We start from the raw sequence: 15,505 nt of genomic DNA on the forward strand, positions 1-15,505 counted from the left end.
AAGTTGATTGAGTAAAACGTCTAGGATGGCTTCTCTCATCTTTAAGCATCGCACGGTGATCACTATGTGTTCTGACTCCGAAGGTGGGCTCAGTAGGATCAAGAAAGAAAGATTCTATGGAAGGGATTAGAGTTGAATGAAGGTCATATATGCAAATACTGTTTCATTTTCACGATTTAGCTCTGAGGCACGAATTGGGAAGAAGGGATCCCAAGAATTGTCTCAATCACATTTAGCTGTTTAAATGGTTGAAAATAATTCTAGGAATGTACTTGCACGTAAAATTAGAGGAGTTTTGTGGTCCACTCGTCCGATCTCCTCATTGATTGAGTAGGATGCAACTTCCGAAGAATCACGCCTTCAAGATAATTTTGCTTTGCATAACGCTGTGTAACTTGATATCTCATACTAGTGTCCATCAAGAACCCTCCTAAAACCCACCTAAGGTTGTGTTTGGATTGCATTTTCCGTGATTTTTCATGGAAAAATTACTGTAGCGATTTGATGTATGTGAGGGAAAAAAGGTAACAGGGAAATGTGATCACGAAAAACGATGTAATTTTTTGACGGAAATCGGCAATCCAAACAAGGCAAATTTCCCCAAAACTCCAAAACGCAATCCCTCCTCTTCTCTCCCAAAAATCAATGCAATGCAATTGGCAGTAACTCCAAAACCCAATCCAACCAACAACACCTTTTCTAACCCGAACTTTTATCCAAATTTCACTTCCCCCAAAACCCAATCCCTCAAATTCTCCCCCTCCTCTTCATCATCTAACGTTCCCTTTAATCTATTCTACAGCTTCAGTCCCAGACGCCGTCGTTTGAGCCCTATCATAGCCCGAGCTGCTGCCAAGACTCCCGATTACTACTCGGTTCTCAGCGTCAGTAAAAATGCTTCCTTGCAAGACATCAAAGCTGCCTATCGCAAACTCGCCCGCAAGGTTCAATCTTTTTTGCTTAATCTTTTTCTATTTATTTTTAATTTCTATATTAATAGTAAAAGTTTGTAATTTTAAATTGTTCGATTGTATTGCCTGAATTGTTGATCGGATAAAACAGTATCATCCTGATGTGAATAAAAAGCCAGGTGCTGAAGAAAAGTTCAAAGAGATTAGTGCTGCTTATGAGGTGCGTCTGCTTCTGTTTTTCGAATATTCAGTTCAAAAGATTATAGTGAATTTGCATTGAGGTCCGAGTATTTTGATTTGAACGTTTAAATAGCGCTGAAATGCTTACACCGGATTCTGCCGTTCTGCTGTCCAATTTAAGGGTTCTTTATGGGTGTTAAAATGTAGTTTCTATGTGTAGGTGTTATCAGATGATGAGAAAAGGTCTGCATATGATCGCTTTGGTGAGGCAGGTTTACGTGGAGATTTTGTTGGTTCCACTAGTGGTTCGCAAGGAGTAAGTTCCTGTTTTTATTTTGTTACATTGCTTTAGAACATTTGCTTTTCTTGACATTGAAAGTTGGTTGTTTGGTCTTATATGGTTTATTAATAGTTGATTTTTTGGGTCCTTAGGTGGATCCTTTCGAAATCTTTTCTGAATATTTTGGTGAGTCGAGCAGTTTCTTCGGAGGAAGTGGTGAACCAGGGGGTTTCAATTTCAGTTTTAGAAGTAAGAGCCGTCAAGATCTTGACATTAGGTATCTTTCTGCCACCGTAAATTCTCTATGTTTGCTTTTGCCACCAGCCTTTATGATCTAGTTTTGGGGTTTATGGTTCTGATTTAATGTATATTCCTAACTTATCAGAGCGATGTTGAAGGCAAATACTGTTTGCTGTAGATGATGCTTTCTGGTTCAGCACTGTCTACGTTGATTTGGTGTTTACTTAAAGAAGGAGAACTAAATGTTGATTGCGTAACTTTTATATTGTAGATATGACTTGTGTTTGAGTTTTGAGGAATCAATTTTTGGAAGTCAGCGAGAAATTGAAGTACCTTCTTTAGAGACATGCAATGATTGCAGTGGTACAGGTGCAAAAACCAGCAATAGTATAAAAATATGCAATGCATGTGGAGGTAGAGGTGGAGTGGCTAAAACTCAACAAACACCTTTCGGAATAATGTCTCAGGTATTTTGTTCAAGTAATTGTTGTAATTGTTGATGTATGCATTAGAGGATAAAAAGTCTTCTTTATCATTATTTCAACTGGTCAGTTTGTTTAGAACGTATCCTTTCAGTCTAATGGTTGTCATACATCTAAACTAAGTTCCAGCTAAGAAACACCAATTCTGAAAGCTTCTATTTGCAAAATTCTTTTTATCTTCAAGCCATTTTTGACGTTCTGTGGAAATATATGATATCTCTAGGTGTCTACATGTGCAAAATGTGGGGGTGTTGGTAAGATAATCACAGACCATTGTCGAACATGTGGTGGCAATGGTCGGATACAGTCAAAAAGAAGAATTAACATAGTGATTCCACCTGGTATTGATAATGGAGCAACAATGCAAGTTCAAGGAGAGGGAAATATTGACAACAAAAGGTATTTGCTGAAAATTTAGTTATATATCCTGCTTATAAGGTCTTGTAAAAGGTGCAAGTTTTTTTTTTTTTTTTTTGGGAATAAAGTTATACAGGATATAATATTGTGGAGCTGTACCTATTGTGGGGAGTTAGGAAATCTGAATTGTGCTTGGCATAGACATTGAGATTTTTTATATCAATGTGCAAGCAAGAATTTTCTTCCTTGCTTTGTTTTATAGATTGATTCAGGTTTTGTAGGAGGCCAGTGTGATATCTTTTCATTTTTCTCTTTTACTTGAGGAAAATGGGGGATGTTTGAGTTTTTGTGCTGTTTCTGTTTCTAAAAGACTATCTAAAGGACTTTGTATCGTTATCTCTTTATCCAGTTTGGTGTCAGGGAACAGGATGCAAAAAGAATTACACAGCTTAACTCCTTAACTAGCCATTATGAATTTCTTCATATAAGGTTTTGACTTTCCCTAGCCATTATGATTAATTTTTTCACCACTGTGTTTTTAAAAAATTTTGTTTCTTTCACAGTCGACTCTATTTCCTGCCTGTTTTGTCTTGTAGCACTAGTGAACTTGAAGTTGGTAGTTGTGTTTTAAACAAAAGCTTATTTTGGTTAATCTAGGGGCATAGCTGGTGACCTCTTCATTGTTCTCCATATAGAAGAAAAGCACGGGATTCAGAGGGACGGTCTCAATTTGTACTCAAAAGTCAAAGTTGATTTTACTGAAGCCATTCTGGGTACTGTTGTCAAGGTAAATCACTGTAATTTTGGCACCAAAGCTGGATCAAATCCATAGTACTTCTTTCTGAAAGCTGTCTCATGCGATTCAATGCAAAAATGTTTCTGGTTACAACCATAGCTACAAATTAGGCAAAGTTTGCCATATGGTACTGGTGAACTTTGACTGTGGAAATGTCATCTTCTTTCTTAGATGGTGTGTATAGCAACTTTTCTTTTGCCCTTTAGTTAGCTGGTTCTTTGCAGAATTTACTTCAGCAGAGAGAGAACTCTTTGTGCCTTTAGAAAATGCATGGTATTCTTTGAATATTTACAATTATAGCATACTTTGTTGAGCAGGTCAGAACAGTGGAGGGTATCAGAGATCTTCACATCCCTCCTGGAATTCAGCCTGGGGATACAATAAAGATGCGGTCCATGGGAGTTCCGCATATAAAAAAGCCCTCTGTACGAGGCGATCATTGCTTCTCTGTAAATATTCAGATCCCGAAAGATATCAGGTGTGTCTCTCATTGCATTTGTACTAGTTTTACACATATACACCCTTGGTTTTCTCGGTCCTAGATGTTACGATTGGCCTGTGTTTTGCGTTTAACTACTTGTTCAGGATTGTATTTTTTTCCCTTTTGTAGGGCTATGGCTTTGATTACATGAAAATTTTCATCGTTATAATAGATTCTGAGTACATTAAAATTTCCTTTAACATCCATCAATCAGTACGGAAGTAAGAGGAGCTACTTTAAAAGCTTAAAACTTCTGAGGATAATATTCACTTCTCAATGGCACAGTAATATAGTATTCTTGATTTATTTTTCTCCTTGATACAAAGAGAAAAAGCGACTTCAATTTTGGTTTATGATATCCTTGACTCCTTACTCTTTGGCCTTGCTTCATATGATCAAGTGGAATTGTTGGTCATTTGTTTTAAAGAATCTTGTTAAGCATCATTTTATGAATAATCCAAGTTGTTTTGCTACTAAAAAATGTGGTCTTTGCGTTTTTGTTAGATTGTTCGGTATGCGCCATTGGATATTTGTCTTGACTACTACAAGGTTATTCTCTATTTAACATGCTTCCATGATGACACTAGTGATGCAGAACGCTCACTAGTTGAAGAGTTGGCTTTGCTGAGGCAAACATCCAGGGACAGCATTTCATCCAGTGGTAAATTTGCTCTCCCTTTGATTCTCTTTGGTAAATGAACCAGATTTAGAACTCGTGTCTCTGTTTGTCTTTAGTTTTATTACTCTACTCCAGTGATTAATTTTGTTTCATTAACTAATCAGAGATACCTGGAGGTGATGATCATGACCAGCATACAAAGCCTGCTTCAGATCATCGGGGCAAAAGTATGGCCTATCTGTGGAAGTCAATTAAGGACTTTTTGGGGTATGAATTATATTGCACTTATGTTAGACAAAAGTATATCATTATTTTTTTACATGAGCATATCTGGACAAATGGGTAGATTAAACTCTGAATGTTTTATCCTTAGTAGAGTGCAAGTAGCTTGATTTATTGCCATGTTTTTGAACTTGTGTCTCGCATGTTGTCATTAAGCATTATCAGTTGAATTCTGAATAAGAAGTCACATCTGCAGTGCATATATATGGATTACAATTTTTTCTTTTTCTTTTTTTTTTTCCCCTGAGCAGAATGTATAACAGGATTACACTTGTTTCTGATCAGCCTCACGCTTAATTTTTGTAGGAAAAAGCAATCTGGTAAAAGATTCGCATCAGTTGGCATGGAAGCACCAGTTTCATGGAGAGTTACTAGTCCCCTGCCACGTTGTTCACTCATGATTTACTCTCCTGCAATTTTCATCATGACACTTGTATTCACCTTGGTGGGAAGAACAGCTTACTGTAAATTATTTAGACGAGAGCCAAAAACCAAAAGTACTTCTCCGCACCCTGAAGTCCAGCGCTAGTTGCTTTTGCCATTTCTTGCAGTTTGTACCAAACTTGTATTAAAAGCATTAGTAGTGGGGCGACTTGTGCAATACAACTACTTATTTATCTGTTACTCAAAAGATGCTTTAGAGTGTGGATGACTATTGACTTGAATTATTGGGTATAGCTAAGTTTTGGGTCAGGTTGGCGCACTTTGCAGGCATTATACCTCGTTGAAATGTTGTCTCTTTTGATCAGCAAACTTGTCTATAATGCAGTAATGTATAGATTATCTATGAGATGTGGATTTTGATTGCACATGAGTTGTGGGCCGGTGTTCCATAATTGATTAATTGTATTGGTCAGTAGAAAGGGACTCGAGATTATCAAAAAAAAAAAAAAAAAAATATATATATATATATATATATATATATATATATATATATATAGGAAGGGACTTGAGAGCAATATAATACTTATTTAAATGAATGGGGAGTTAAATGTGTTAGGGTTTCATCAGTAGTGGTCGATTACTGTTTGTCCACTGGATGATGAATTGCAACCATTGGAAATCTGAGGGAGTTGAAAAGAGCAAAAGAAGAGGAAGAGGGGCAGTTTAGAGGAAGATTGTGATGGAAAAGAATGGAAAGAAATGCAAGGGGAAGGAAATAAACATTCTAAAACTATCAGGACTGCTACAGTAATTAAAATATAGAAATTTCACCCCCTCGGCCCCCCCCCCCCCAAAAAAAAATTAAAATCTTGAAAGTAGAGGGAGCCCACCATCTTCACCTTGCCTTACCTTCCTGTTTCGATCATTATCCAACGAATCAGGAGGCATCCTGACAGTAATATAAGAAACAACATACTGGTAAAGAAATTAAAGACCGCGTTAACAAGAAAACTCCCATTTTCCATAGATATTTCCACAAAATCGCATCTTTAAAACCCCCCAATCTTTTAATACAAAACACTTCCAATCCAGATTTGCGAACGTAACGAGGTACTGCAATTTCCCAGAACTTTCTTTTTTCTCTCTTAATTTTTCGCGGGATTTTCTTGTTTTCTTTTACTGTTCAAGGACTTTTATGGAATTATGCATTTTTTTTTTGGTGTTGTTAGTTCAATGTGATGCTGTTTCTTGCCTTGATTTTGCAACCCGGATAAGAGACGTTGAAAATATTCTTTTGGGTTTTGTTTAAGATGGAATTTTTCAGCTCAAAGAATCAATTTTTCTCCGTCCTTTCTTTCCTATTTTTCGTGTTAATTGTATTTCATTGAATCATAATGAGGTGAGCAAACGGATGTTTTTTCTGGTTTTCACTGATAATCTTTTATTCTTTTGCTTTTGAGGATTGATCATACATATATGTAAATTGCATGTACCTCTTTGATTTTCATAGACTAATCGTAAAAATTGCTTCTCTTTTGTCTTCAGAATTTGCCTCCTTTGATTTTCTGGCGATAAGGCTCATATTGATGGCGTAGGTTTCTTAAGTCTGTTTATCTGAAAAACAGGCACATTAACCATCTGGTGATTAAGCTTAGGATACATCTGCAAATAACCTGTAAATATGCGTCTATTGCATATACTTCTACACAAGTGTTTTGCAGCTAGAAATAAACCTTTTTCATCAGGAAATTGTTAGCATTTTATGGTGCCTTATTTCAGTTTCAGAACTTATATTTTTGTAAAAGTCGTAGGGTATGGCATTTGTATGTGAAATATCTGAGTTGAAGTTAATGTTGCATGCAAATTGATGAGCTTCTATCCTTCTAATTATCAATTTATGGAGTACTTATGGGACGCTGAGTTGCTATATAGAAGGAAAAAAAGGAATGTACATGCTGACCTTATTAAAAATGTGGGTTTGCTCATAATAGAAGAAAAAAGAATCTTTATCCAAAATTAAGGAAAGAAAAAGGGAAAAAAAAGAAGAAGAAACATTGGTGTAGAGGCTTTTAGATTTTGCAACCACATTGGGGATTGCTAGCTATCATTATTAATTACTAGTTATCTAACTTAGCATCTGGTATAATTTTTGGAGATTAATAGTTGACATTCTAAGACGTCCATATTTGCACAGAAAGTAAATGGCATTTGAATTCTCTTAGGTACTGAATGATGAGTGAGCATTTTTGCCACTTGGCAAAAAACTGTTGATTTTTTTTTTTAAAATCTAAATGGTGTTAGCATTGAGATTTATTGTTGTATTTTCAAGAGATGGAGGAATTTTTCAGGGTCTAAACTTGGAAGTGATGCCTTGATTGTCTATTAACAATCAGAAACTATTCTAATATATTTTTTATTATGTGTGGTTCATTGAAAGATTATGATGTAAATGCTCTCCCAATACTTGGAAAATTTTTAGCTACATGTGAAATGAGACGAACTTGTTACGGAGTAAAAATGTCCTGCTAAAGAGTGGCTCTTTTCAAAGCATGTGGCTTACCGCCTAACGTCCCCTTCAGTGTTTAATTTGGATTATTTTTGCAGTAAATTTTTACCTTTTTTAGGTGTCACTAATTCCTGTAAGTTCAGCATGTTGACTCTGTTCTTAATTGATACAAATGTTGAAGATCAAAGACAATTACAATCCCCTTATCATGTGCTTAATTTTTCTGAGCAGATTATTTTCTTTTCTCATGGCCAATCTTGACGGAAATGATGAGCCTGCATGGCTAGAGAGAGTTAGATCAGAAGGTGCTGTCCCACTCTGTGATCCAGATAACTGTTCTAATGGATGGGCTTCTCCACTGGGTGATTCTTTTAAGGTAAGGGGACCAGATTATTTTACAACGAGGGTTAAAGTGCCTGCTGGTGAATACCTTCTGAAGCCACTAGGTTTTGATTGGGTTAAAGGTTCTACAAAACTTTCGGAGCTTTTAAACGATCCAAATCATCGTGTTAGGAAAGTGCTACAGGAGGAATTTCCAGCAGGTGGTGAACCATTTGTCTGGGCCTTCAACCTGCAGGTCCCAAGCAAGGAAAATTTTAGTGCTGTTGCATATTTTGTCTCTATGAGTTCTTTTCCAGAGGGATCTTTAGTGGACCAGTTCTTGAAAGGGGATAATAATTTTAGGATTTCTAGGTTAAAGATGATTGCAAATATTGTTAAAGGACCTTGGATAGTTAAAAAAGCAGTTGGTGAGCAGGCTATATGCATAATTGGCAGGGCACTTTCGTGCAAGTATAGCCAAGGAGATAATTTTATAGAAGTTGACATAGATATTGCATCTTCAATGGTAGCAAATGCAATTGTTCATCTGGCTTTTGGCTACATAACAACTCTCACCGTTGATTTGGCTTTTCTCATTGAGAGTCAGACCGAGTCAGAGCTTCCTGAACGAATCTTAGGGGCTTTTAGATTTTCTGAGTTGAACCCAGCTTCAGCAAGGCCTATTGAAATGCATTCTTATGGCAGCCTGGGTATGCAGTCTTCTCTATCGATGCGATTATGGAAGTCTATTGGGAGTTTTATTCTTCCAGGCACTCAAGAAAATAGTTCTGGTCCTGGTTCTGGTTCTGGTTCTGGTTCTTTGCATACCAACGGTATTATTGATGATCAAACTAAAGAGGACAAAGAAAGTAGCTCTGATTCTGGTTCTTCACATGTCAATGAGAAAAGTAAAGAGGAAACAAGTAAATGCACCCAAGAAAATAGCTCTGATTATGGTTCTTTGCATGCCAAGGGGATTACTGATGATGAAACTAAAGAGGACACAGAAAGTAGCTCTGATTCTGGTTCTTCACATGGCAATGAAAAATGTAAAGCAGATACAATTAAATGGTAAGTTTTCTGAAGCATAAACTTTGCATCAAATACATTGTATAGAATTAGCTAGTCCCTCACCTCTGCAGTCTTAACTCATGAAGCTCTGCAGCTGCGGCATTATTCCAATCTCTGGTACCCATGATAGGAGACAAATTCTCTGTGGTGGTCTTTTTTCCTTTAAACATTTGAAATGTCTCCATTTATTAAGATGTTTTGAAAGTTAACATAGAATGATTTAGGAATTTTAGTACATAAAAGTTGTACTGAAAGTATACAATTGAAATCTGATTTATGATATCTGGAAGAGTTGGTAGATTTGGGCACAATAAGGCAATTGTAATTCTACCCAAACGAATCATTATAGAAAGCCCTATTGGAGTAAGGCGAAGGCTACTTCTTCACTCCTCCTTATTTACGCTTGTACCTCTCCCCTAGAGCCATATCTTCTGGTTCTGGAATTGGCAACATGATGTCTAGGGAAGAAGCTGGAATGGTTCATATTTTTGCATCATAAATAAGCTGAAGTGTTGCCAGTTCCTGCTGGATCTGCTTTCTTACTTTTAAAGATTTTACTGTATCCCAGTGCATAGTGCAAAATGATTTTGATTTGATTCCCTGGTTTTCCTTGTAATACAAAGAACTGTATATTTTCATTTTTTAATCTCCTCTTCACTTTGGCAAATCTGCTTTTTCACCACTACTTTGTTTCTGGAATATGTTATGCTGTTGTTTGCTTTTACCTTGCATTCCTATTACTGTAGTCTTTGATGCCCCATTTGCATTCCTGCTTTCCTATTAGCTCTCTTTTTCCTTTGCAATTTACTTTGTTTTTCTGAGGGTGGATGCGAAACCATTTCGATTTGAATAATGTTGGACATAATATTTTTCTTTGACAAGAGAACACTTACAAGTTGAAACATGCAAATCGTGTTTGGAAAAATGTTAGCTTGTAAATTGCGGTTTCAGTATATTTCTGTTAAACTTGTCATGAAGTAGCCTCATCTTGTAGTTGATATGTCAGTTTTATTTATTTATTTATTTTAACCTTTGAATTTTTTTTGTTTTCGAGCAACCTTTGAAATGTTTGTTACATCATTACGGTTGGACGAGTATTAGACATAAGATTACTACCTATGGCTCTCAAATGGTGAAGAACGTAACGTATGAGGCTCTCAGATGGTGAAGGAAATATAGACTTCTTGTGTTTTATCACTGCATTATGAAATTTCTCTCTTTTACTTTGAACTTTGCAGATATGCTGAGTACCAGGCTGACATCTAATGAAGAATCAATGGGCATTTGGCTTCTCCATGGTTGCTCCTGCTACCTACTGACTGACTCCGTCTTATCAATTCAATGAGGGAAGTTCTGGCGGCATTAAAATCTATTGGTCTGTTGTCAAAATCGGGTCTTGTGGCTACCTGTGCACAATCAGATTGTTTTGCTCTGTAAATAGTTACAGTATTAACATTGCATTCTTTATTGTTTCTGACTGCCAACAAATTCCCCCTTCCCTAACCTCCCTTTCAATGTATTTGCAATGGTATGACAATGTATTTGGGTGAGCGGTATTACGATGTATTTGCAGTCATATTGTCGTAGAATCAGTGAAAGGAGACAGTCCCTCAAAACTTTGATGGGTCATTACATAATATTGATGTGTTAAGACTGGTTTATGTGTTTTACTTTAAAGAGGAAGGCCACCGTAAAGCTTCAATTTTGGTATTTCTGCCGAAGTATGGACGCTTTGAAAGTTAACCGAGGCGCAAATAAAATTTTTTAGACACATTTGCAAGCTACAATTTATAGAATTAATATTCTATACATTGACGATATACATACTTTGACCATTGGATGCATGACACATAATCCGAATTTGAATTTGAAATCTAAATTTTGTATATGTATCATACATCAAACTGTGATAGTATATACACTGTCAATGTATATAAAATTTACTCCAATTTATATGACATAAAGAATCTCGAACGTATATAGCCTTTAAGCCCCCGTGCTGTGCATATATTCTTTGCATAGATGAGAAAAGATACATCCTAAACCTCTTCTTAATTAGAACTCCTCGCCTTTATCTCAAGATAACTTGTATTCCGGAACGTATCAAACAGGGCCATGAAAGTACTCCCTCAATGGGAAAACAAAATATAATTTAACATCAATAACACATCCATAGTCTTCATCCCTCAAATTATCCTCTTCCTTGTGTCTGAGGAGATCAAGATCCTACACCACAATGTTCAGCTCTTGCTTCCCCGAAGCAGGATCGTTATCAGCACTAGCCTTCTAAGTTCATCTTCTATAGCTGTTGTCTCTGGTTTATCTGAAATTTGCTACCAGCCAATGCAGGAGGGACAAATATGCAGTGGACAAGTTCATTGACAATACACGTTGGTTCTTTTATATGGCAGAAGAAACAATGAATGGCTATGGAACAGAGAAGGTGCCTAGTGCAATAAACTCAGAATATTATACAAAACGAGTGGAGAACATGACCTTATCCCCAGATTCAACAAATCAATGATATACTTCCCACGTAAGTGACTAGCTTGTAAATTCTTTCTTAGAAACGAAACGACAACACTACTTTTACTTAAATAGTGTAACTGATTGCACAAAAGCGCTTTTCTTTTGGAGCTGAACTAAGTTAAAAAAAAAAAAAAATTATTCTATGTCTCAAAGTAATTAAACAAATTGCATGAGGTTTCATCAAAGTACTAGCCTTGTGGTAAGAGGTTAAGTTAAGGGCTGATAATCCATACAGACGAATATTCAATTACACACTCAAGCAAATGAAATGCTCCACGTGGTTTTCCAACAAAAAGTCAGGACAAATTTTAACTACAAGAAAAAGCATGTGAATGTAATTCTTAACATAATTCCAGAACCAAAAGGAAAGAAAACATGTATGCCAGAGAAGGTACAAATGAGGCACAGCAAATTCGCTGGTGGTTATCAAACAGAAACAAGGAACCAGAAGGATAATACATCTGCCCAGCTTTTAAGGCATCGCCAGAGAAACTATTCTTTATACATCTGGAAACTGTGGCAATAAGTGATTAGCAACATCGAATACATTTAAGTGAGAAATAATGGCTCAGGAATATAATCCAGAGCTGCTTAAGTCCAAAAAACAAGATCAGTAGAACAATAATGGCTCTTGTGGAAAACATATAGGATCACCAAAAAAAGTCCTGAAGCATCACTAATTACATGGACAATAAATTGTGCCATTCAAGCCAGTCGTCCATCGTCTGACAAGAACAAAAATAAGACTTTATCTTGCTCAATGGCTACACCATTTCAGCACCAGCTATGGGCAACGTACTCATGTGCAAGGTTCTACCATTTCCTGAGGCAAGAAACCTCACAGATGGAAGTGAAGGATCAGTGACCGGCTCAATCTCCAGAAAGTTAATATCAAACGCACCAGATTTCTTCAAACTGAGTACAAATATTATCACGATCCATAACAACATAGAAAAAGCCCAGTAATTGTTCATTCCATGGATCAGACCCCAACCTATAGCATAACCAACAATAATCCCAGACAAATGCCCCAGAAAACTCGCTTGTGGAACAATTATAGAGGTAAAGATCAGGGACTCAAAAGGCGCAAAGCTGATAGGAAGCGAAAGAAACCCAAAAAGATCCAATTTGGAAGACGGCTGCTTTACTGCCAAAATAGTCATCCACCCGAAGACCACACAAGAATACCCAACAGCAGTCACTCTCCGAAAATACTCTATCTTGAACCTCAGAATCAGAAAATGATACATCCCAAGAACCAGCAAACCCGATAAAACAACTAACACTAGACTGTAATGCAGATAATATTTCACTCCAAGACCTATATGTCCTAACTGTTCTACGACTCCAAGGCTCCACAGTGCACTCATGTTAAAAACAAGATGAAGAACACTAATATGCGAAAATGCTGACGTGATTATCCTCCACCAATGACCTTCAACTGCAGTCTCATAACTCAATCCTACATGTGAATAACCAATCCCTTTTTTCTGTATGTAAAACCAAATTGCACTAAATATTCCTATCATACAACTTGTTGCTGGCTTTTCCATAATCTCATAAATCAGTGGCTTCCCCATCTAGAATCCAAACCCCTGAAATCCCAAGTATTCAACTTTTTCTTTGTTTTTCCTTCTCTGGTCCGAATTAGTATAATCTAGCTCAAAAGTGACACTTTCATTAAAAATCAAATCTTTAGGTCCTCAAAAGAAAGCATCCAAGCATTACTACTAATAGCAAAAATCATGAATCTTGACAGTATACGTCACAAAACCCATGTCAAAACTTCAGTAACAATCGCGACTGCAGATCTAATATCGGCGACCCATTAATTCAAAAGCCCTTATAAATTAAGAAAACTTACAGAAAATTGCGGACCACCAACATTGCAAGATGGGTTCTTGATGTGGCAACCGAGAAGTTCACTGAAGCTGTGAATTTTAAGAAATTGCTGACAAAAACCCAGATTTGATATTCAAGAAAAAAAAAAGGCTGAAAATCAGTAGAAATACTAATGGACTTCCCAATAATAAATAGAAATGATTGTCCAGGACAACAGGCTCCCAAGGGTCAGCAAGAACGTGGACAAAGTTTGCTGAGGAATGAGATGATTACCGAGCCTACAAGGAAGTTCTAGAATTTCTAGGATGATTTGGGGGAATTTATTAGTCTCGGCGAGGAGGTATTTTCTTTATCCGGATTTGCCCCTTTTATTCAAAAAATTGATTATTTGTGGAATTTTGGAAGGCGTTGTTGAGATATACCGCCTTTGAGCAAGGCATCTGAAGCCGCATTTTATAGATTTTAGCGATTCCTTTTACAGTTTAACTTTTTCACGATAGTAACTTGACCATTTCGCAACTTTGGCAACTCCTGACCGTCAAACCTTTACTAAAGCACAACTAGGATTATTATCACTTTATCCCCTTAAACTATATCACTATTATCAGTTTATCCCCTAACGTTATCTTATAGTCACTTTATCTCCATAAATAATTTAACTCAATATGTTAAAAAATTTTGGACAAAGATACCCTTTTATTTTATAGCATTAGTATATTGTTGTTATTACTTTATTCCGTTTAGATTATAGTGATACAATCATTTTAGTTCCAATCTTTATTTTCTAGACATTTTACCTCATCGTTGATCTAACTAGTATGGTAAAAATTTTTCTGACGCAGAAGGGAGGCCTTCAAAGCAAACTAGAGATGCTGTAAACAATGTCACCTCTGATGAAGGTGCAACTCCAACATGGGGACAGCAAAACCATTTTGGACCATCTACGCAGGCTACTCAAAATGATGGTTCTCAACCTGGGACTTCTATTAGCATCAGTACTTCTGCAACAAAGGCCTCTCACATTGTATCAGGCAGGTTCTCCAAGTGGTTTTAACGATGCTAGAGGTTCCTTGCAGTCCTTACGCTTGGTTTCTGAAGTAGTACAAGTACCAGTAACCTGAACTTCCTAGTAATGACTTAGTTAGCTTCGGTGGACACTTTTGTGAATAATGGTGCAATGTGGTAATGGTATTTTCTGCCCACTTATGGTATTGCACTATATCATATTAGAATTGCCTATGTATAGTTCTTTGCATTGCAATTCTCACCATCTAGGCAACTAGCTCTAGATGGTGTTTCTGGACATATTTGGATTGCAATGTAAATATCAGGTAGGACGTGACTATTTGACTTTAGTAACACTCCCATGTACCACATGCTGTTTTGCTCTAACGGGGAGTTGTATTTGAGCAATGTAATTATTTGTGGCACTCCTTATTATCCAAAATGTATGATAAGAAGACTTACTAATTATTGTATTTTTGGTGTATTTCATCTGGTGGAATAAGCATTGCCATATACTAATCTTATAATGTATAGCAATGCATTGATGCACTAGTTGCTTGGAAAGACACGTTGATGCATCAGTTGTACGAACAGATATGAATAGCAGCACACTTTTGAAATCTTAGTTTGGCTTAGACTTAGTTAAACTCATGTAACCATGGAAATACACATTTGATTGGATTGTCACAAGTACCATACAAAACAGGTCCAACTTCCTCAGCTTTTTACTTTCAATTGCCTATTACTATGAAGGCTGAAATACTTGATAAACTATTACAGCATTGCATGCTGTACTTGTACTTCATCAAATTGATTTTGTAATCTGAATAAAAATGTAGATAGCAATCAGTATTAGATTGATGCATCAGTTGCTGCAATTTGCCCAAAGAAAATTGATAGTGAATGATACTGGTATCTTGTTTCCAAACTACTTTATATAACTTAAGCACCATATACGTTGGAAATGGTCCTGCCCAACGGTCCTCTACAGTAGCATAGTTAAGAAGCTTCTTGTGCTTATTTCACTTGCACCTCTTTAGCTTGTAAAATATTATCACAACATTGCTTTGTTTTTATTTTCATCTTGTAAATTCAAAACCCATCTTCCAGCAGGGTAAAAGTGGAACAAAAAAATAGTCTCTCTCCTATAAACAATTTTTAAGTACTATGTATTCTTACAGAAAAGGGCTAACTATGTGATGAAAGTTGTCATTCTAAG

At 36.5% G+C, this 15,505-nt stretch overlaps 3 protein-coding genes across 6 annotated transcripts; 2 read left to right on the plus strand and 1 right to left on the minus strand.

The window, feature by feature from the left end:
- The first annotated feature begins 407 nt into the window (after positions 1 to 407).
- Positions 408 to 5,331, plus strand: LOC113741211 (uncharacterized). 2 transcript variants are annotated; one of them, XR_003460561.2, is made up of 11 exons: positions 408 to 944; positions 1,063 to 1,131; positions 1,312 to 1,407; positions 1,524 to 1,648; positions 1,883 to 2,078; positions 2,317 to 2,492; positions 3,108 to 3,237; positions 3,564 to 3,724; positions 4,232 to 4,388; positions 4,511 to 4,613; positions 4,935 to 5,331. XR_003460561.2 is itself a non-coding variant. In XM_027268706.2 (11 exons), the coding sequence occupies exons 1-11, from the start codon at positions 651 to 653 to the stop codon at positions 5,155 to 5,157; spliced, it is 1,647 nt and encodes a 548-aa protein (XP_027124507.2). In that variant the 5' UTR covers positions 410 to 650; the 3' UTR covers positions 5,158 to 5,331. The 2 variants fall into 2 exon arrangements, 1 of the variants encoding a protein (XP_027124507.2); XM_027268706.2 differs by having other exon boundaries at positions 410 to 944; positions 4,315 to 4,388.
- A 580-nt stretch (positions 5,332 to 5,911) lies between these two features.
- Positions 5,912 to 10,547, plus strand: LOC113742307 (protein ENHANCED DISEASE RESISTANCE 2-like). Of its 3 annotated transcripts, XM_072047291.1 has the most exons (4): positions 5,912 to 6,122; positions 6,558 to 6,603; positions 7,750 to 8,910; positions 10,149 to 10,547. In XM_072047291.1, coding segments are annotated over exons 2-4 (1,167 nt in total). In that variant the 5' UTR covers positions 5,912 to 6,122; positions 6,558 to 6,598; the 3' UTR covers positions 10,150 to 10,547. The 3 variants fall into 3 exon arrangements, with proteins under 3 accessions (XP_071903392.1, XP_027125924.1, XP_071903393.1); XM_027270123.2 differs by lacking the exon at positions 6,558 to 6,603 and having other exon boundaries at positions 5,914 to 6,122; XM_072047292.1 differs by lacking the exons at positions 5,912 to 6,122; positions 6,558 to 6,603 and adding an exon at positions 6,180 to 6,411.
- A 1,198-nt stretch (positions 10,548 to 11,745) lies between these two features.
- On the minus strand, positions 11,746 to 13,628 carry LOC113742308 (RHOMBOID-like protein 13). The gene has a single exon (XM_027270125.2). The coding sequence runs from the start codon at positions 13,017 to 13,019 to the stop codon at positions 12,204 to 12,206; it is 816 nt and encodes a 271-aa protein (XP_027125926.1). The 5' UTR covers positions 13,020 to 13,628; the 3' UTR covers positions 11,746 to 12,203.
- Between the last annotated feature and the right edge of the window lie 1,877 nt (positions 13,629 to 15,505).

Source organism: Coffea arabica, chromosome 4e (assembly GCF_036785885.1).
Source record: "Coffea arabica cultivar ET-39 chromosome 4e, Coffea Arabica ET-39 HiFi, whole genome shotgun sequence".
Lineage (NCBI taxonomy): Eukaryota > Viridiplantae > Streptophyta > Magnoliopsida > Gentianales > Rubiaceae > Coffea > Coffea arabica.

Coding starts and splice junctions, on each gene's coding strand:
- LOC113741211 (XM_027268706.2), top strand. CDS start 651: ATGCAATTGGCAGTAACTCCAAAACCCAATCCAACCAACAACACCTTT. Junction 945..1,062: donor ATCGCAAACTCGCCCGCAAG/GTTCAATCTTTT, acceptor CGGATAAAACAG/TATCATCCTGATGTGAATAA. Junction 2,493..3,107: donor GGAAATATTGACAACAAAAG/GTATTTGCTGAA, acceptor TGGTTAATCTAG/GGGCATAGCTGGTGACCTCT.
- LOC113742308 (XM_027270125.2), bottom strand. CDS start 13,019: ATGGGGAAGCCACTGATTTATGAGATTATGGAAAAGCCAGCAACAAGT.